Here is a 22,179-nt window from a genome sequence, read left to right on the forward strand (position 1 = left end):
GTATTGCAGGTTTGCAGGATGATTGACCTATTAGTATTTCAGTGTAGGCAACTGCTTCAACTAGAGTCAATTGCACGGTTTTTTTGTTTTTTGTTTGTTGTTGTTAGAGTGGATACCTGTTGAGTTGCATTCGTCATACGAATACCCCTTATTTTAAAATAATAGTCATTATTTACATCGCTGTATAAATATTAAAGGTATAGGCTTCCTTTCTGCCTTGGTTCAGAGTTCTGCAACACATGCCTATTTTATTTAACCATTGTGGCAGCAAAACTGCCAGGCAGCCTACTTAGGCAACTTCTATATACTAAGCAATACATCGCGGTCAGAATTGCAAATAAAATGAAAGCGAATTTTACACTGCTAATAATCTAAAATATAGATATATTCTGTTCTTAGTTTGTATTTCAATCAGGCATTATACGAAGACCAAACCTCGAGGTCTTTTGAAGATCCGGGACCTTTCGTGACGTTTCAGTGAAGGTTTTTCAATCAGCTGATATAGTAAAGAGGAAACGAAATCATGTTTTAATGAGTAGGCTGAAGAATAATGGGGTTCTGTTTTAATTAAAATAAATACATATGTGTGGAGTCCCTGTTACCATGATTTCTATAGGTAAGTACCTACTGCAGAGTGTGTGGGGGCAGCTCGCTGTGTGTGTATTAGCAGCGCTGGCCTGCTTTGTTTCATTTTCAGTTCAACAGGATGACACAGGTGAGTCTGCAGTTCTCGCTGTGTGGCCGCTCACCGTTACATGCTGAGGTTTTAACTGAAGTTTACATTCACGTTTCTGAAACTTGTACTAGTACAACCTCAGTGTTTTCCCCATGCATGGTTGGAAATAGATTTAAGCTGTTTTCTGAATCAATAATGTGAAAGCATTATCAACCCGGCTTCAGTTTTGAAAGTGAATCCTGTGCTGGTTGAAGGCCACAGAGTTATAAAGTCTGCAACGGTATGAACCACATTATTAACGCATGTGTTTGTTTATTTGTAAAGTGCACTTATATATTCAGTCTTATTTTACCCAGTACTTAAATAACCATAATGTTGATGTACAAAATGTATAATTCTACGCATACCGACATACATAATGTCTATATATTTTTGTTAGGTTATTCTGTTTGTTTATATGTTAGTATATATGTATAACGTAACTGTTATGTAGTGCCTGCAATAATTCACCCATACATTATTTTAAATGATCATAGAATATTAAATGATATTTATTTAGCCACATATCTTCATAATTTGTGTATACATTAAATACAAAATAAATGTAAAATAATTCTACTAACAATAATCATAAAATAAGTCCATAATCTATTCATTTTGGAGTAAAAATAATGCCATAATATTTTGACTTCCCTATTATATCTACATTTGTATATGCATTAATTCTGTGACATATTTTGTCTTATGTATTTATATATCCCATGCACTCTGTTTTATGTTTGTATTTTATTGGCTTTTAATCTGCAGAATACCAAACATATGCCAATAAGCATTAGTACTTATCACACACGATCATGCTGATGTAAATGATTGAGAAATATTTGAAGACTAGACCGTTTTGGTTAAAATCTTTGCAACATTCATTTTCTTTTTTTTTTTAATTGAATATAACTAGTCCTGAAATGTAATTCTTCAGATAAAAGTATATTTTTAAAGCACACATCAAGACAACTTACTAAATATTTTCTAATTAGGTGACAAACAAAATATTGAATGAATTAAGATTTAAAAAACAATTCCAGTTGCATTCCATCAAGTTGAGAAAATGGTTGTTTTGAATATCAGCTCCTTGCAATACAAGCAGGACCATTCAAGGTGACAAAATACGAAATACTGAAGAAATGTGCCTTCACCGAATTTCTTCACTAGAGCGTTCGTCTCCACTGATTTCTACATATACCAGATTGAATTTTCCTCTCTGTCTGCTTCTTTCAAGATGCAGTTACATCCCCAAAGTCTTCTATTGCTGTGCTTTAGAGCTCCACTATGGATAAGATCCTGGAAGGGCTGGTGAGCTCCTCGCACCCTGTGCAGGTGAAGAAGGCCATCGTGAAGAAGGTGGTGGAGGCGGCGGAGAAAGCCATCACCGAGGAGCAGTGCCAGGCTCTGTACCGCCTCACTGCCCGCCTCATCTTGCTAGGTGAGGATGCCTTTCAGAAGCAGGTGGGCTACCAAGTGCTGGAGGCATATGCCCGCTACCACCGGGCTGAGTTCGAGCGCTTCTTCAGCAAGGACTTTATCCTCGGTCTCCTGCAGCAAGGCTACGGTCCTCTGGACAGGAAAGACCCGGGCATCATCGAGTTCATCCACAGCTGCCTGCGGCTCCTCATCAGCTGCCCCTTGGTGCTCGAGATCTTCGCGGTGATCCAGGTGGAGGTCCTGAGGATGGTGTGTGAGCAGCCCGATCCCCCCCTGTGTGCCCGGCTCAGCACCATGCTCTCTGACTTTGTGCAGTGCATCCCCAGGGACAAATCGGCAGCTCTGTTCTGCCAGCAGCTGGTCAGGACTATCGGGTACTTCAGCTGCACCGCCAGCCAGGAGAGGGAGTTGCGCGAGTATGTCTCTCAGGTGACCAAAGTCAGCACTTTGCTGCAGAACATCTGGAAGGCCGAACCTGCAACGCTGCTGCCCTCTCTGCAGGAGGTTTTTGCCATAATTTCTTCCACAGGTGAGAGAGAAACCAAACAGAAGGGAAATAGGTTTCATCCTGACTGATTGGTATTTAGTTTAAAAATGAATAATACCTAGAATATATTAAGTGTTTATAAAGTTGCAATACTCTAGTGCTAAAAACGTAAGTTACTGTATATATTTTGTGTATATAAGGTGTTAAGTTTTGGAAGTATTCAGTGTGTGCTGAAATATGTGCATCTTTTCTTAATATCTCTTAAATATTTGTTTCTACTTGACAGACCCTTCATTTGAACCATCTATAGCACTGGCAAGCCTGGTGCAGCACATTCCCCTGCAGATGATCACGGTTCTCATTCGCAGCCTGACCACAGACCAGAATGTAAAAGATGCCAGTATGACTCAAGCGCTCTGCAGGTGAGCTGCTCATCTCACTAGATGCTGATGGGATATGTTGTTGTTTTTTTCCCCCATGTACAGTATACACTCACCTAAAGGATTATTAGGAACACCTGTTCAATTTCTCATTAATGCAATTATCTAACCAACCAATCACATGGCAGTTGCTTCAATGCATTTAGGGGTGTGGTCCTGGTCAAGACAATCTCCTGAACTCCAAACTGAATGTCTGAATGGGAAAGAAAGGTGATTTAAGCAATTTTGAGCGTGGCATGGTTGTTGGTGCCAGACGGGCCGGTCTGAGTATTTCACAATCTGCTCAGTTACTGGGATTTTCACGCACAACCATTTCTAGGGTTTACAAAGAATGGTGTGAAAAGGGAAAAACATCCAGTATGCGGCAGTCCTGTGGGCGAAAATGCCTTGTTGATGCTAGAGGTCAGAGGAGAATGGGCCGACTGATTCAAGCTGATAGAAGAGCAACTTTGACTGAAATAAGCACTCGTTACAACCGAGGTATGCAGCAAAGCATTTGTGAAGCCACAACACGTACAACCTTGAGGCGGATGGGCTACAACAGCAGAAGACCCCACCGGGTAACACTCATCTCCACTACAAATAGGAAAAAGAGGCTACAATTTGCACAAGCTCACCAAAATTGGACAGTTGAAGACTGGAAAAATGTTGCCTGGTCTGATGAGTCTCGATTTCTGTTGAGACATTCAGATGGTAGAGTCAGAATTTGGCGTAAACAGAATGAGAACATGGATCCATCATGCCTTGTTACCACTGTGCAGGCTGGTGGTGGTGGTGTAATGGTGTTGGTGTTAGTGCCAATTGGGCATCGTTTAAATGCCACGGCCTACCTGAGCATTGTTTCTGACCATGTCCATCCCTTTATGACCACCATGTACCCATCCTCTGATGTCTACTTCCAGCAGGACAATGCACCATGTCACAAAGGTCGAATCATTTCAAATTGGTTTCTTGAACATGACAATGAGTTCACTGTACTAAAATGGCCCCCACAGTCACCAGATCTCAACCCAATAGAGCATCTTTGGGATGTGGTGGAACGGGAGCTTCGTGCCCTGGATGTGCATCCCACAAATCTCCATCAACTGCAAGATGCTATCCTATCAATATGGGCCAACATTTCTAAAGAATGCTTTCAGCACCTTGTTGAATCAATGCCACGTAGAATTAAGGCAGTTCTGAAGGCAAAAGGGGGTCAAACACAGTATTAGTATGGTGTTCCTAATAATCCTTTAGGTGAGTGTATATCGGAAACTAATGAGAGATGCTTTCGTTCACCTATATTTTGTCATCGTATTATTCCTGCTTCTGTTCCTTATTGTAAGGAGAAGGGGCAATAATCGCACAGCATAGCCTTAAATCACCTGTCATTATTATATACCAAGAACTATGCTTTTAAACCAAAAATTTCTGGCATCAGAGGTTATTTCACCATTTAATACATACTTCACATTTGTTTAAAGGCTGAATTATTTGTTTGTTTTATTTGCATTCCTTCATTATTACAAATCCAGCACCATTTTTCAGAATTTCCCTTTTATGTTGATTTAACCAAGGAGTTGCCTTTCCCACGCCCCCCCTTCAAAGCAACCTAGCTTCACTGAGAATATAAGGGTTAACTTGTTTGGATAAATCACCTGGGAAATTAAGCTTTCCTGAAGAGAACCCTCTGGCGCAGGATAAGTCTGCGAGAGAGTTCAGACTGCTTCCAGATGATTAATGGTCATGGACTTCTAACTGAACAAAAACCTCTCAAAATAATAGCAGAGTTGAGCCAAGCATTTTGTCCCCCTCCTCACATCCCTCCCTGCAATGAATTTATTCTAAAAAGAACATGCTGATTTTCATGATAGTAAATGACAGTTATGAGGCTTCACCTCTGAAAAGAGAGAATTGATTTTGCCTCGGTCTCCTTTTTACCATCCTGCAGGAGGTGACACAAATGTAATTTTGTTTCTGGCGTATACATCAAGTATGTGCTGGTAAATTGTTTCATAATATTTCATCTTCAGTAGTGCATAGTTCTGCACTGTGTGTCCGCATCCCAGTATTTCCCTTATCATGGGAATTATTTAATGCTGATACTTTACAGACTTTTGTGTTCCTTCCTTCCACTTTTTTTTAACTGTATGAATGCTGTATCCCCTGTGAATTCTCTGAAGTTCTTGAAAAACTACAACTCAAAATACATTGTGCTATGCTATCCTTTTGAGACAATATAATTGGTGTGTATGTACACTGGCAGTCAAAGTTATGCAGTCATCTGGAAATCCTTCTGTAGCCTAAATATAGAAATTATACTTCATAAAACCTATTTGGGTAATGCCTACAGTCAAACAAATGAGTGGTACATTGAAAACACTATTTGGTTCACAACCAAATCTAAGATACATTTGTAAATTACATTTTCATTGTTTATTGACTCTTAAGGAAGTTGGATTGTGGATAAAATAATAGTTTTTCAAATCAGATTGATGCCATTAACATTGAGGCAGTGCAATGAACTACTTAATTAGAACAAATAAGGACCAACACTTGAAACACTGGTCACCCCAGTCATCTTATGTTCACCACTCCATTAAAACTTTATAGTAGTTTGATGAAAAAGTATTTCAATTTTCATCTAATTCCAATTTCTGATTTATCTTTTTTGAGCACGCTGTATCTCAGAAATTTCCTTGTGGCCCAATCATTCTGACTGTCAGTATATTTATTGTAATGTGTATTTAAGGATGAATTTTAAGGAAACATTAGGTTTTATTATTATTCTCACCCATTTTTGTAATCATTCAGAACAGACTAAATAGTTTAATCTCTGATTTGCAGACTGTGGTTTCTTTAAGGTATAAATTCTGTATACAGTTGTGGTAGTACAACCCCCTAAAGCAATCACTACTGCCTGCTTTAAGACTGTTCTTTTTCCCCTCCAGAATGATTGACTGGCTCTCATGGCCTCTTGCGCAGCATGTGGATACATGGGTGATTGCACTGCTAAAGGGACTGGCAGCTGTACAGAAGTTCACCATTCTCATAGACGTCACCCTGCTCAAAATTGAACTGGTGTGTATGCCCAAGGGAACCGCGAGTTGACTACCGAAAAGGTCTATAAGCATAAGAGTCTGCATCATAGAATCCTATATTGTCCCCACAATAAGTATTGATTTTTAAATATTTCATTCTCCAGGGTGCAGAACCTTTTTTTTTCCCCCATTCGATCATTCTGGATTTGTAGTGTTTTTAGACAGAAACAGTGATGTGGTGGTCTTCTGTTTCAAATCTGACATACTTCACAGGAGACCTGATTTATAACCATTTCACTGCTCTGTAGCAACTGGTTCTGAATCTTATTTGGAAACAAAAGTGCATGAGAGCAAGACCTCTGCAAATAGAATTCAGTTTGATGATGGTTGCAGATGACGGCTATTTTATCAGCTGGCCTCAACAAGTCAGTTAAGCCACTTTCACCTGTCGTCCAAATGGACACTGGGATTAATACTTGGAATAATTTACCTTTTCAATCAGCCTTTTGTGTAGGTTTATTGAACTAGAATACATGCAAAAGTATGGATTTTCTTTAATTATGAAGAAATTGAACTTGTATATAGTACAATATATATTGTATGTGTGTGTGTGCTGCTTTCAACAACAACCTAAGATGCTTAAGCTTCCAAACATGCTGGAAAGAAGATGGGTTGAAGATATGCTTTGTCATATGCACATGGATTTACCATTTCTGAACTTCCTTTTGTGGCTCCCAATGTGTTCTGCATTTGAAGTCTGTTAGGTAAAGGTGTTTATACTATAATTCCCTAACTGATTTTTGTTTTTTGTCTGCAGGTTTTTAACCGTCTGTGGTATCCAATAGTGAGGCAAGGAGCCCTGGCTGTACTCTCGCATATGCTTCTTAGTTTTCAGCATTCCCCAGAGGCCTTCCACTTGGTAAGTCCTCCCATAGCTAAATGTTGAGGAGTCTGGCCTGCCCCATCTTTTTCTTTTGTTGGACAGAATAAAATGAAAAAGTTTTCATTAGGTATGCTCACAAAATTCTTATGTCAGTTATGTTCCCTGCCAGTTGAAAAATGATAGATCTGTAGATACTCAAGCTACCTGTCATGTCAAGTAAGACTTGCTTCCATTGTGTCCATTTGAACCCAAGTTGTACCAATCGTATTTGGAGAGTTCTGTCTTTTAAGTGATAATCTCAGAGGTCTGGTTTTAACTGGTACAAAATCATCTTTGAAAGGTTGCTAATAGCTAACTGTGAATAAGGTGGTGGGGGTGAAACAAGAAGAATAGTCCAGAGTTTCTCGCATCCTCTTTGCCACATCAGCCTGCTTAAAGGAGCTTGGCAAGATTTTTAAGGTTATTTAATTAACCTGCAGTTAATCCCACCAGGTTTAAACATGCCTGTGTTTTATGAAGGCCCTTTCAAGAACAGGTGATTATGTCTGGATTTTATTAAGCACCTACTCAAGGTATTCCCATGATAAGCTTAGATAGTAGTTTGCAATAATTCCTGGTGATGTTTGGGTTTTACAATGCTCTTATTATACCCAGCAATGTCTTGTCCTGAGAAGGACTGCTCTGATCAAATCCACTTGAGAAGCTAATTTAAATTGATTCATATTTGGGAAAGCATGGCATTTCCTTTTTTTTTTCTCTAATTATAGCACATAGGATTGTGGTATTTAATTAACATATACTAATTTATGGGTTTGAATATCACATTGTAAACTTAATTAAATGTAAATGTAATGCTCTTGCAAGCCAGAAGAAATTCAAAATGTTCCCCCTCAATGGTTTTATTAGTAGGGAACAAACAGGCAAATTTAAAAATGTGTTGAGTAATTTTAGGATCTGCATTTGGAAGCTCTTGTAAGTACTGTGATTTTATTTTACAGGTGGTTCCACACATTGTTCCCCTGGTCCAGTCACTTAAAAGTGATGGGCTCTCTACAAGCAAATCCTTCCTTTTACAATTCACCGACCTCATACACTGCATGATGTACCAGTACTCTGGATTTCCTGACCTTTATGATAATATCTTGGAAGCAATAAAGGTAATCACTCTATCGTTTAAAAATTAACAAGAAAAATCTATTTGAATGTATAGGCCTATATTATGACAGTGTAGGGAAGTGTTGTATGTTTGGGTGAGGCAACGTGGTGGGTGAGGCAACGTGGTGGGCAGGGATTGGGACATCCCCAAGTGCGAGACTAATATGAAAATTAATAGTTTCCCTCCCTCCCTCGGCCTGTGAGAAAGTGGAAGATGCAGGGTAGAATACAGCACCCCTCTGCTACTTTTTCCTGGGCCATGGTGTGTGTGTGTGTGTGTGTGTGTGTATGTGTGTGTATATATATACGTTTTAGGCAGGTGTGGAAAAAATGCTGTAAAGTAAGAAGTCTTTTTGAAAGCAATGTTAATAGATTATATTTATCAATTAACTAAATGCAAAGTGTGTGAACAGAAGAAAAATCTACATCAAATCCATATTTGGTGTGACCACCCTTTGCCTTCAAAACAGCATCAATTCTTCCAGGTACACTTGCACAACGTCAGGGGTTTTGTAGGCATATAGTCACATGTATGATTAAACAATTATACCAAACAGGTGCTAATGATCATCAATTCAATATGTAGGTTGAAACACAAGCATTAACTGAAACAGAAACAGCTGTGTAGGAGGAATAAAACTGGGTGAGGAGCAGCCAAACTCAGCTAACAAGGTGAGGTTGCTGAAGACAGTTTACTGTCAAAAGTCATACACCATGGCAAGGCTGAGCCCAGCAACAAGACAAAAGGTAGTTATACTGCATCAGCAAGGTCTCTCCCAAGCAGACATTTCAAGGCAGACAGGGGTTTCCAGATGTGCTGTCCAAGCTCTTTTGAAGAAGCACAAAGAAACGGGCAATGTTTAGGACTGCAGACACAGTGGTCGACCAAGGAAACTTACTGCAGCAGATGAAAGACGCATCATGCTGACTTCCCTTCACAATCGTAAGATGTCCAGCAGTGCCATCAGCTCAGAATTGGCAGAAAACAGTGGGACCCTGGTACACCCATCTACTGTCCAGAGAAGTCTGGTCAGAAGTGGCCTTCATGGAAGACTTGTGGACAAAAAGCAATACCTCCGACGTGGGAACAAGGCCAAATACACAGGAACTGGGGTGCAGAAAAATGGCAGCAGGTGCTCTGGACTGATGAGTAAAAATGTGACTATGTGGCTGTAGCAGAAGGCAGTTTGTTCGCCGAAGGGCTGGAGAGTGGTACACGAATGAGCGTCTGCAGGCAACAGTGAAGCATGGTGGAGGTTCCTTGCAAATTTGGGGCTGCATTTCTGCAAATGGAGTTGGGGATTTGGTCAGAATGAATGGTCTCCTCAATGCTGATAAGTACAGGCAGATACTTATCCATCAGGGAGGCATCTGATTGGCCCCAGATTTATTGTGCAGCATGGCAATGACCCCAAACATACAGCGACAGTCATTAAGAACTATCTTCAGCCTAAAGAAGAACAAGGAGTCCTGGAAGTGATGGTATGGCATCCACAGAGCCCTGATCTCAACATCATGGAGTCTGTCTGGGATTACATGGAGAGAGAAGCAGCTGAGGCTGCCTAAATCCACAGAAGAACTGTAGTTAGGTCTCCAAGATGTTTGGGCCAACCTACCTGCCGAGTTCTTTCAAAAACTGTGTGCAAGTGTACCTAGAGGCAAAGGGTGGTCACACCAAATATTGATTTGATGTAGATTTTTCTTCTGTTCACTCACTTTGCATTTCTTTAATTGATAGACATATTAATAGATTATATTTATTTTTGAAAGCATTCTTACTTTACAACATTTTTTCACACCTGCCTAAAACTTTTGTACGGTACTGTGTGTGTTTATACTAATATATATTTATTATGCAGCAATGTAAACAACTTCAAGGCAACCTCACGTCAGGTAGTCATGGAGTTATGATCCATGTGAAATTATGAAGTGTGTAATCAAATTACAGAAACATTCATCATGTTCTGACCGGTTACTTATTACTAGGCACAGACAGAATCTGCGGAAGTTTAGTCTAAATTCTGCTGAACTTTTTCTGTGGATTCTGTGGAAAATCTGCATTAATTAATTTTATATTGTTTTATGCAACAACAACACAATATAAATACTTGTACACAAAACAGATGTACACAAAAACTCAAGTATCCCCTTTACAGCAGTGATGCTAAATCCAGTCTGTTAGGGTAGTTTTGTTCCTATTGTGGTCATCTTATTTTTGTCATGATAGTATTTTTATGACCTGATGGGAAGCTTTTCTGTACTCCAATGTTTTGCTAATATGATCGGGCATTAGGCTACCATTTAAGTTTTTAATGACCGGCATCAAAGTGTTTTAGAATTATAATATTTCGGTGAAATTCTGCGTAAATCTGTGCTACAAGAACCTGACCAATGGCTTCCTCACAGATTAGTTCTGCCTGGAAATACTTTTTACAAAGTAAATGAAAATACTGTTGAGTTTATAATATGTTCACTGCAATTAAACTACCACAGATCTACAGCTGGTGTGTTAACCCACCTTAAAGCTGCATACACAGCCAGCTATTGCTATTTAGTTTTTATTTGCTGAAACTCGAGCGCACAGGTATGTTTCCGAATGTAGACCGGCAGTCTGGATGTTGAGTGTGCTTTGTACACGTGGGAAGGTAAATAGTTTAGTTAAGTAGATTGTATAAATTAGCTAGATATCCATTTTGTAATTCACTATTATGACTGGAAAACAGGGCATTTTCGTAGCAGCTCACATTGCTAAACTATTAGGCAATTGAATGAAAATTGTATTAATACAATTTGAAAAATAAAAACATATTAATCGGTCAGTTACAGCTGTAATTGTAAAATATTAATTCAGAAACAAATCACAACCTTTATAGTTAATTTGAAATTGTGACAATAAAAAGTTGTGATAATATCGGTAAACGATAATACAAGTCTGACATAAGATGCATGAGAGTTGACGGGTCTGCTTTTATTGCTGTTATTATTTCCACAAGTCTTCTAATAGGAAGGTATTTTTACATAGACTAATTTATTTAACTTTGTTGTTAGATGCATATTAATTAATTACAAAGTATTAATTTTTGGGGATTAATATTTGTGATAGAGACATGCATTTTTAGCTGCGTTGAGATTCTGCTGAAAAGAACCATATGCGGTTTGTTTACATTGCATTTTTGCTGGTGTTGGTGCAACAGCAGAACATAGGCATAGTATTGACCAATTTAAAGGATATTACTATGTGTATGTCATCAGCCTAGAGATCATATATTTTTTACCCAATCACAGACCGCGACTCTACGAATATCTAGCCAATCCAAAGACCCTCAAGTCTCAGGTGTCAGATTTCACGCTGCTCCAGAGCGCACTGGTCAGAACGCAGATGATAGACTATTTTACAGCACATATGTTGCATGATATGCTATTACTTGGGGGATGTTATGTTACAGTAAGTAATAGTTTAATTTCGCTCATCATGTTTTAAGTGTTTTTTTTATACATTTTCTGCAGGCTTGAGTGGATTCCGTGCTTTTTCATTAAAAATCCACGCCCGCAGATTCTGTCTGCCCCTGCTTATTACTTCATATATAGAGTGGTTATAAACTAAAATGTTCTCCATTATGCAATGAGACATTCAGTGGAAAATTCAAATTGGAAACATTTGGGGGATGTGAATTTTTTCTTTATGCTTCATTGTAACTGACAGAAACATTAATTTGTCATTTGTAGGAACTTCCTAAACCCAGTGAGGAAAAGATCAAACTGATTTTGAACCAAAGTGCCTGGACATCGCAGTCAAATTCCTTGGCTTCTGGATTGTTGAGGCTCACTGGGAAATCAGAAACTGGCAAAACAGGCCTGATTAACTTGGGGAACACTTGTTATATGAATAGCATCATTCAGACTCTGTTCATGGCCACAGAGTGAGTAGTGTCTTTACATTTTTCTTCTGGATGTTAAGTCCATCTAATTGTTATATCGGGCAATATTTATTTGGTAAAAAGCAATGTTAGTCATAATAGTAAGTCACCTTATCATTAGTATCACCTTATTAAATTGATTTGTTGTTCAGTTACACACACACAGATTTCTGGCTTGCAATTTCTTCCTAACAATAACTTGAAATGCATATATTTAAATATTGTTCCCTCCACCTGTTGAAATTGTTTCCATCTTAATTGTACATTCTTGATTTTATATATTGGTTTTATTTTTAGTTTTAGGCGCTCTGTTTTATCTCTGAATCTGAATGGATCCAATACACTAATGAAGAAGCTGCAGCTCCTGTTTGCTTTTCTGGCTCACACACAGGTTTGAATTTTCTGCAATGCGTTACCTACAAATAGAAAGAGAAGGATTTATTATACTAATAATATGCTTTGTAAACACATTATTATAGGTGTTGGTTAAGTAGTAGTTTTCTATATCTGCTGAAAGTTTTGTTAAATAGGCTTTTTGAATTTCATGTAAATAAATCCTAGTGCCTAGTTAGGTATTTTATCTAGGTATTTTAAAATATTATAAGCATTTTTATCATTTTTCTATATATTCTATATATAGACAAGATAGTATAGACAAAACTTATGAGGTAGAAGATTCCAATCCAACCCAACCCAACATTTGTTCCCGTTTTAAGGAGTTTATTGAGACAAGGTTCTACATCTTTGTATGGGGACCTCCACACAGAGAATAGAAATTATCTTTTACGTATGTCAAGCAGTTCAACTATATTTAAGTTTTGGATTGGAATGAAAGTCCCATCCAAGCCCCCAGCTTTTGATCTACAAAATAACATATTTGTTTAAATGTGAGTGTAATGATTGTGTGTGAATGTTCCTTTCCTTCTATCCAGAGGGCAGCATACGCACCCCGCAATTTCTTCGAGGCATCAAGGCCCCCATGGTTTACACCTGGGTCTCAGCAGGACTGTTCTGAATACCTGCGCTTCCTGTTGGATAGGTAATAAGCTCACCTGAAGTGTTCTCATAGTTCACTACAATTTTAAAGTCTGGTTTCTCAAAATTGGCATATGTTACATCTTGGCAGCAGGCCTTCTTCAAAATGCGCAGGGGTCAGTCTAGTAAATGGCTGAGTTTCCTTCACATGTTTTCAGCAGGTGTATGGTAGCATCAATCTTACTTTTTTTTCCCCCTCCTTCTCTCTCTCACTATATTATCCACCATGTTAAGATTGCATGAAGAAGAGAAGACCATTCAAGCCTTTTCTTTGGCAAAGCCTTGCCCCAGCTCCACAGATGCCAGTGTCAATGTTAATGGCGGTTCTCCGAAATTTGCAACCACAGACGGCCACTTAGCGGACGTACCTTCAGAGCCAGACGATCAGAAGACACTAATAGAGCAGATGTTTGGAGGCAGACTTTCCACCAGCATTCGCTGCATGCATTGTAACAGCATCTCTAAGAAAGAGGAGCCGTTCACAGACCTCTCGCTAGCTTTTCGCCCCCCGGTCGAGACATGTCTGCAGGGCGGGTCCATTTTGACTGGGATTTCGATATCGGACAGCACCGAAGATGCAGGGAAAGGGACGTTGTCGAGGGAGACATGTCAGGGGTCTGTGAGCGGGGGCAGTGAATCTCCAGGCTGCTCGACAGACACCGTGGTCAAGCCGAAGCAAGAGCAGACGAACTGCGAGGCAATCGCTACCGAGAACCTGAGCCCGGACCCCCCGCCCTCCGTGCCAGACTTAATCAACTACTTCTTGGCTCCTGAGATCCTGGACGAGGATAACAAGTACTACTGTGAAAAGTGCGTCTCGCTGCACTGTGCAGAGAAGACGCTGCAGGTGATCGACGCCCCCGAATACCTCATCCTCACCCTCTTGCGCTTCTCCTACGACGCCAAGTGCCATGTGCGCCGCAAGATCCTGGACAACGTGGGCATCCCGCTCTTCCTGCAGCTCCCTCTCCACCACAGGACAGCCAAGTCCAGCGCGGCCACCACCAGCTCCGACTGCAGCCGCTCTTCCTCCCCTCTCCAAGTGGACTCTCCAGAGAGCGGGGAGAACCTAGCCAAAAAACTCAAGCCCTCCGGGAAGGAGGAAGGGGAGGACGGTGAAGAGCCAGAGCAGGAGGACGGCAGCGATGAGGAAATGCCACTGGGCATCCAATCCATGCCATACGTGCTCAGCTCAGTGGTGATGCATTCGGGCATGTCCTCTGAAAGCGGGCATTACTACTCTTACGGCAGGAACGTCACAAGCGCAGACTGCTGCCTGCCTCCGACTCTCTGCTACCGGGAGGAGGAAACTGGAGATGCCACTTCCTCTGCAGGACAGACAAACTCCAACAGGGCAGCCAGCACTGACTTGCCTTGTACTTCCCTCGCCAGACCGGAGCGAGAAGTGGGCCAAACGGCCAGGGATTGGTTTCTCTTTAACGACAGCCGGGTGACATTTACCTCCTTCCAGTCCGTACAGAACGTCACCAGCAGATTCCCAAAGGACACCGCCTATGTGCTCATCTACAGGAAGCAGGACCTCCGAAACCGTTACAATAACGGCACCCCAAACGGCATGCGGCTGAGCGCAGAACCACCTCTGCAGAAAGAGCTCATGGACGTCATCACAAAAGATAACAAGCTGTTTTTGCAGGTAAGTGAAGGATTTTGCTTTTAACTGCTTATAGGCTTAGCAAGTGAAGCTTAGTTGAGGCACCCCTTTCACTAAGGGAATAAAATCTTGTTTTTGCTTTGGTGGACAGGTGCAGCTTTGTGCATATACACTTCAAGAATTTTAATTTCTTATCAGTGCTGGTGCTAATTCTTGCAGTATCCATGCCTTTCTCTCTCTTTCTTCATAAGACATTCTAAAATATGTATGAATTGTAGTCATCACGATTCTATAAGCCCTAAAGAATAATACAAATTGAGACTCTCGTAGAATGTATTTATAGCATGTGTTTTGGGTTTATTTCCTTATATTACATCTTAACGGTCTTAAAAGACACCTGAAAAGGGAAAAGAGTATCCTGAAATATTTAAAATGCATTTAAAAGCAGAGGGGAAGTGTTCCAGCCAAGGTAGAGTGCACATTTTAGATTTATTAATTAGGAAGGTCAAATTTAATGATGCAAACATGCTTTTCAACTCTGTGCTTCACAACCCTCAATTCGAGCTGTTTAATAACTAAAGGTGCGCTTGGAACACAACGTCAAGTGGAAAATCTCAAGGTCAGAAGAATTGGGCAGAAGTGAATTGGGCGTTTTAATTGGCTAAGACTAAATTAAAAATGTATCTCATAGCAGGGACATGAGCAGGTCACGTAACCTCATGTTTCCTGTTCATGTAACAGCTGCACTGGGATTAGAGACCCAAAACACTGTGGTTGACTTTCTCTTCTCGATAGAATGGACTCTGCATGCTGATCCTTGCTGTAAAAAGGGGACAAACTGGGTAAACGGAACTTGCGTCCTGCCTACCAGCTCAGTCTTGCTTTAATTAGACTCTTAAAACATTTGAATAGCAGCTATTGGCCAACCTTATGGGGGTGGTTGAACCAAGCAGGCCAAGGGGTGATCAAATTTGCATAATTGTTCAGTGCTGAGCAAAATAAATTATACATTATGTAATTAGGCCAATTGCTTTTCTAATCTAGGGCCCTGGGAAGTATTAGCCTCTGATCTCATCAAAGCATTAGGTTACTTTCTGAATATTTGATTAATGTAGTACAGTAACAGAAGTGAAATCAACTCGTGTATAGCCTGACTCCCAAGCATTTCAATTTTTATAGATTTGTGAGTACAGGCTGTAATATGTAGGGTACATGTATTAAATAGGCCTTGTATTAATTTAAAAATTCATAATTCAGTAACTGTGTGACAATCATGTCATACTTGTATTAATGCTCCACCTTAAGCTGTTAATTCCGTTTTGTCTATAAAGTAATCATTAGTTTGTACTTCTTTCTGGAAGATACTTTAATTTATTAGTTTTTTGGACAGCACAGCTATTGTCTTTTAGGTTATTTCAATCTGCACAAACAGTATAAAGGTTGTGTTTTGAGGGCAGAGGTATTTGGTTGGTTCAGGAATGTCTGAAGAATGCTGACCAACAGTAATCAGCACATCCAACAACAACATGAATAAATTCAGGCCTGTGTTCATTATACATATGCTAACTGTACAATTGGAAGTAATACTGCAACCTATTGTGTATCTCTGAAGATATAAAAAGGCTTCTCCAACTCGCATCCTTAGATCTTTTCTTCACTTTATGGTTTTAATTGTATTTTATTCTTTTAATAAACTTGTTGTGTATGCTGAGAATTTCTGAAACCTCTACAAGTTTTTAATTTTATATAAAACCCAATAAACCTGTTGCTGAATGCTTCATAAGTACTTAATCTTAATTTAGTTTTAAATTTGGGCCTGTGCTTTTTCCTTAAAAAAAAAAAAAAAAAAAAAAAAAAAGTCATTGTTTAGAAAAAATACTTAATCTCTAATGTTGATTACATGTTGCACAAATGTTTGTACCAGGGGGAGTGGGGGGGGAGTTTATACATTTTAACTAAATGTACAAAGGATATAAACAATGAAAGCAATTTTAAGACTAAGATTTGACCCTCAATTATTGACGTTGTGACCAATGGTTCTTTAGGAATCCACATAGAATCAAACCTGTTTCTCCTTCGAGGTCACAATTTCTTCCAAAAGCATGTGAAAATGACTTGAAAATCAATGCATGTTGATGATAACTTGGAAGCAATGTGGAATAGTGGTTAGTGCTCTGGATTCTTAGTGGAGTGTCGTGGGTTCAATCCCACACGATTGAGCAGGGGACTTCACCGAGATCTCTGCAGTAAAAACTGCGGATGCTGCGTTTAAGGCTGATGGGGAAAATTGTCACTCACAGTGGCACGGTAGGTAAAACGTCTAATTAGCATGTATTTGTTTGATTAAAGGACGACTTTAAGTGTCGGGTTATAGACCGAGCAGCGCCAGAGAGGGAGGGGTGGGGGGGGGTTATATACAATTCAGTTCATATCTCAGCTATTATAGATGCTGCTGCTATATATGTGTTATCTATGGATTCAGAGCAGCTTCAGCTATGCAAGTATTATATACTTATAATACAGTATATATAATATTATATATGTGGAAAATGTGCAATAAAGTAAAAAAAAAAGAAACCATTAGTTTTTTTTTTCCAGCAATGGAAAACAGAAGCTGAGCAAGATTGTAAGGTCAGCAGAATATATAACAAGACCCCCTGGCATGCCAGGTGCCCCTCTGCCACTTCCTGGAGAGGCCCAGCTTTGCTCAGTGGCATGTCTGAGAGACCTGAATAACTCTGGGGAAAATAGAATCTCAATGTTCTCCTGGGTCAGTTTGCAAAAAAGGTGCATTATTTCAGTGTTATGTATATAGTTTATTGAAATACAATGCATATTTCAACATCTAAGGCTTTGAAGAGCATGTTCTGAGTGTCAAAACTGTTCACTATTACTGTGTGGGGTGTGAAATCAATTAAAAAAAAAAAATGAATTCTGTTTATTTTTTTATTGCACATTGTTCACTCAAATACTGTCTTATCAGTACATTATGCATGAAAAATGCATTTAGCAGTGGTTGTTCTGAAGAAATAGATATAAAACACTGGTTTATAAGCAAATGCATATTGTTTATCATCTAGAATGTAAAAGTGGTAAAAATGGGAAAAATTGGCTCAGTCCTCTGAGGGTTAACTTAGTATTAGACAATGAGAGACTCCACCATTAAAATAAGTTTTACGTTTGCATTATGTTAGCTAGCTACAGACTTAAATTGGTCTTAAAAAGCATTGAATTTGACTTTAAAAATGGTGCAAAAACCCTGTTTTATACTCGGTCAGATCTTACATTTCATAATTGTTTACTGTAGTATTGGTCCCTTCTTCAGTATGTATTGTATATGCTAAGAAAATATATATATTGATCATGCAGTTTAAATGTATATGTGCTAAGTACTGTGATTTTTAGCAGTTTTAGCAGACTGTAAAATATCTTGATTTGTTTGATTTAGGTGACTTAGAGCAAAGGTATAGGCCTAATGTCTGTAAATATTTCTCTGATTAACAAAATCCCCATTAGATGGCAGTGTGAAACTCTCACAACACAAGACAGTCCTCCTTTGTGGCATGGGGGCATCATTTATCCACTCAAAACGTAGAATAGACTTAGAATAAAATTAGTTTTCACATTATTTATATATATTGTGACAAACCGCCTTGGCTGTACACGTGTGCGGGTCTTCTCTGTGATCTTCTTAGGAGTAAAAACAAGTCATGACCCAGGGAGGAGGTTGCAAAAACAGGGCTGTGCCTGTATGTTTACTTCAAACAAAACAAATCAGAAAACTCCCACTGGAGTTGTAACTAATCTTACATAATCTTTCTATTTTAAACAAAGTCTGGAATAAATATGTCTTGGCTTTCTCCTTATGAGCTACCTCTGTTTTCCAGATCACTCACCCTATTGTCTCTCTCTTCTCTCTCTCTCAGGCCCACCTTATATACCTGGTGAATAATTGAGGAAGTAGCACCAGGTGACCACATTAGGTGGTAGAATGGCTGCCTGAGGGTTTCTGGGAAGTGTAGTTTTCTAGGGTCGGTATTCTACCCTAGAGTACAGACCTTGCAGCAGACCTGGCCTGACATATCTGCCATGTATGACCCTGCCCCTTGGTTTGTTACTATATATATATATATATAGCAGCCAAAACAAAAATAGTAATTGCAATGAAAGGAGAGGATAAGTGCGGTTCCCATTCACAATAAAGCATTCATTCTGGTTTCTCTCTGTGTTGAAGGAGCAGGAGCTGAGTGCCCGGACCAGAGCTCTCCAGGCAGCCTCGGCCTCCTGCTCGTTCCGACCCAACGGCTCCGACGACAACGACCCGCCCGGAAGCTGTGGGCCCACGGGGGGTGGCGGGGGAGGCGGCGGAGGAGGAGGCTTCAACACTGTTAGCCGACTGGTCTTCTGAGGCTGCCGGGACGGACGGACACGGCACTGCAGGACACATCAGCGCACAGTCCACAGGGATGGCAAAATATTGGATACTGTCAGCTGCCAGGCCCGTCAGACGGCTCCCACCCGAGACACTACCTCTTGCCAGGCCGCTGGTAGACTCCTCCTCCTGCATTTCCCTTGTATTGCACGCATGACAGGGTCTACACTTTGAAAAGGAAAGAAAAGTTAGGTTATTTTTTAAAGAGATTATTTCTTAGAAGTGAAACACTTGGCATTGCAAAGTCACACCAAGCATATCGAATGCAATAATTTTCTACATTAGGACGTAAGGACAGTATTTTTTTTTCAATAATAAAAATACAAAAATTGAATACCACCATTAAAACTTTTGCATGATTTAAAAAGAATTGAATCCGAGCAAATTTACTTTAAACAAGCAAACAAACGAAACAATGGTGTACATACGATTTGTTTAAAATGTTTGATTTCAGGTTATTTATTTAAAATGAACAAACTGCATGCTGAATGGTTAGATTTAAATTTCATATTATGTTGGGGGTATTACAGTTATTATTAAGGTTATTGTTATTGATGCTGTTGTGTAAGTTATTTTCCTAATTCAGGGAAGAGAATTCTTGTTCATATAAGCAAATGTTATGTGCCTTGTAATAACCCAGACATGATGAAAGACATTTCTTAAGACTGACATGGGGTGACTGCCCAAAACAAACAGCCTTGCTATAGGTTTCATATTTTATGGACAAGGTCGCCTTTACCCAAGTGTAAAGATTAAGCAATGAAAAGTTAACGCTTTGTCTTTTTCAAGATCTTTGCTTGAACATCTCAAAGTGGAAAACGAGTCAATACTGAGTGGATCATGTCTTACCAGAGCACCCTGGTCAACGTCGGTTATAAACCTAGAGTCAGCCTACACTCTTGCTCCGTTTCCCGACTTTGTGTCACTGAGTTAAAGATATTCCATTCCTCTGAAGCCATGTACACAAGAATTTAAGATTTTGTATGTAGAGCAACAATTAAAGATTCAGTTTTAAGTGGTTTATCCATTTCAGTTCCTTTTGTATTTTTTTTTTTTTAAAGGTTTGGGGAATGCAATCAATATCTTGAAATTGATGTATAAAGTTATACAGTTTATGCTTCGGAGTTCGTAGCCACAGTCACATCCAGGTGAGTTAGTTTTTTTCGCTTGATTTAGGTGTTTCCATCCTCTATGGTGTTTTGTGGATCTGGATCACTTCTTCTTATTGTTTCTGTGGAAGATCAAAGCCAGGCGGTACATCTGTAAACGGCCACACGGAGATCAATCTCCTGATAAAGGAGCAACATAACAAATGTGATTATACGGAGGCAGACTAGCTGATCTGTTTTCTTCCTGGCTTTATACTACTTATGTTTTTGTTTTACTAGTGAAACTGTTTTAGAAGATCTGATAATGTATCAGATTGTGCATAATTAAGAACAAAATACAAATGTAATTAGAGTAAATAATCAGTGTGAAAACATTTAGAAATGTATGGGTTTTGCATAATATTTTGATATGCATGTTTTTATGCTTAGGCCTAAAATCAAATGTGACCTGCCTGGTAGTCATAAATTATAAATTGGCTCCCTCTTGTGGCAGTTAATTTTTGTTTTCATCAGACACTACCATCTCTTACATCCGTATATAATAATTAAAATACCATAAAGTACAGATTGTAATTTCTGATTAGTGGGTGAGGTTTGATCTAGGCCTTAATTACACATAGGCAGGGTCACTTCCATGTTTCCTCCTTGGCCCACATATATAATCTATATATAAATACAACAATTTCAAAGTTTTTTTTTTTTTAGAGTTACAATTTATACAAGGAATTTAGTCAATTGAAATAAATTATTTAGGTAAGTCTTAAGGTTTGAAGAAGTATGCAATCGGCATGCTGGCTGCAGGAATGTCCATCGGAGCACGAAGATGAGCTCCCCTGACACGCTTTCTGACAGATTGTGCAGAAATTCGGCGGTTGTGCAAAAACCCACAGTTACACCAGCTGACTGGGTGGCTGGTCTCGTACGATCCCGCAGGTGAAGAAGCCGGATGTGGAGTCCTGGGCTGGTGTGGTACACGTGGTCCGTGGTGGCGAGGCCAGGTGGAAGGTAAAATGACGACGGAGGTGGCTTAGGGTGGAGAAATGATCTTTGAGTTCTCTGGCAACAGCTCTGGTGGACATTTCTCAAGTCAGCATGACGATTGCACACTCCCTCAAAACACGAGACATCTGTGGCATTGTGTTGTGACACAACTGCACATTGTAAAGCGGCCTTTTATTGCCCCAGCACAAGGCGGACCTGTGTGATGATCATGCTGTTTAATCAGCTTCTTGATATGCCACTCCTGTCAGGTGGATGGATTATCTTGGCGAGAGAGAAGGAGAAGTGCTCACTAACAGGGATGTAAACACGTCTGCACAAAATGTTGGAGAAATGAGCTTTTTATGTGTACCGAAAATGTCTGGGATTTCAGCTCATGAAACATGACCCCAACACTTTACATGTTGCATTTATATTTTTGTTCAGTATACATCATTATCTTCATACATACACATGTAGTGTTGCTATATTAATGTTAATAGTGTTCTGTTTTGTGAAGTGATGGAAACCTTTTCAACAGCATCGTCAGAGAGCTGTGTGTGTCCATTGCAATAGAGGCCATGGTGGAGTGGCTTACACAGTTAAGTCGATCATGTTTCTACTACTCATCTATGGAAACTTTAACAGTACTCATTTTTTTTAAATCAATATTTTGTTCATGTATTTGGTTTTATATTTAATGCATCAAACCAGTCATAATGGAAATGTTTTAATGTTAAGTTTTATCAAATAAAACATAAATGGAATAGCTCACATAGCAGGTATATTCATTTGTTTATCCTGCACATTAAATAGAAAAAATTAAACTTGTAAGCGGTTGGTCACAGCTCAAATGTACGTTTTCTTTTGGTAGAACTGGCACATCGCCCGGAATTAGATGCTTTTGAATTACCATTGCATCCCAGTAAGTGCTCTGTGGGGACATCGGAACAAGG

At 39.5% G+C, this 22,179-nt stretch overlaps 1 protein-coding gene across 2 annotated transcripts; it reads left to right on the top strand.

The window, feature by feature from the left end:
- Positions 1-459: 459 nt before the first annotated feature.
- usp38 (ubiquitin specific peptidase 38) lies at positions 460-20,163 on the top strand. 2 transcript variants are annotated; one of them, XM_066718402.1, is made up of 11 exons: positions 460-616; positions 1,953-2,684; positions 2,929-3,064; positions 6,013-6,142; positions 6,920-7,021; positions 7,984-8,142; positions 11,867-12,060; positions 12,355-12,448; positions 12,990-13,096; positions 13,327-14,746; positions 18,939-20,163. In XM_066718402.1, exons 2-11 carry the CDS (start codon positions 2,003-2,005, stop codon positions 19,110-19,112), a joined length of 3,198 nt encoding a protein of 1,065 aa, XP_066574499.1. In that variant the 5' UTR covers positions 460-616; positions 1,953-2,002; the 3' UTR covers positions 19,113-20,163. The 2 variants fall into 2 exon arrangements, with proteins under 2 accessions (XP_066574499.1, XP_066574500.1); XM_066718403.1 differs by lacking the exon at positions 460-616 and adding an exon at positions 632-715.
- Positions 20,164-22,179: the final 2,016 nt, after the last annotated feature.

Source organism: Amia ocellicauda, chromosome 12 (assembly GCF_036373705.1).
Source record: "Amia ocellicauda isolate fAmiCal2 chromosome 12, fAmiCal2.hap1, whole genome shotgun sequence".
In the NCBI taxonomy this organism is placed as follows: domain Eukaryota; kingdom Metazoa; phylum Chordata; class Actinopteri; order Amiiformes; family Amiidae; genus Amia; species Amia ocellicauda.

Coding starts and splice junctions, on each gene's coding strand:
- usp38 (XM_066718402.1), top strand. CDS start 2,003: ATGGATAAGATCCTGGAAGGGCTGGTGAGCTCCTCGCACCCTGTGCAG. Junction 3,065..6,012: donor ATGACTCAAGCGCTCTGCAG/GTGAGCTGCTCA, acceptor TTTCCCCTCCAG/AATGATTGACTGGCTCTCAT. Junction 13,097..13,326: donor CTGCGCTTCCTGTTGGATAG/GTAATAAGCTCA, acceptor CACCATGTTAAG/ATTGCATGAAGAAGAGAAGA.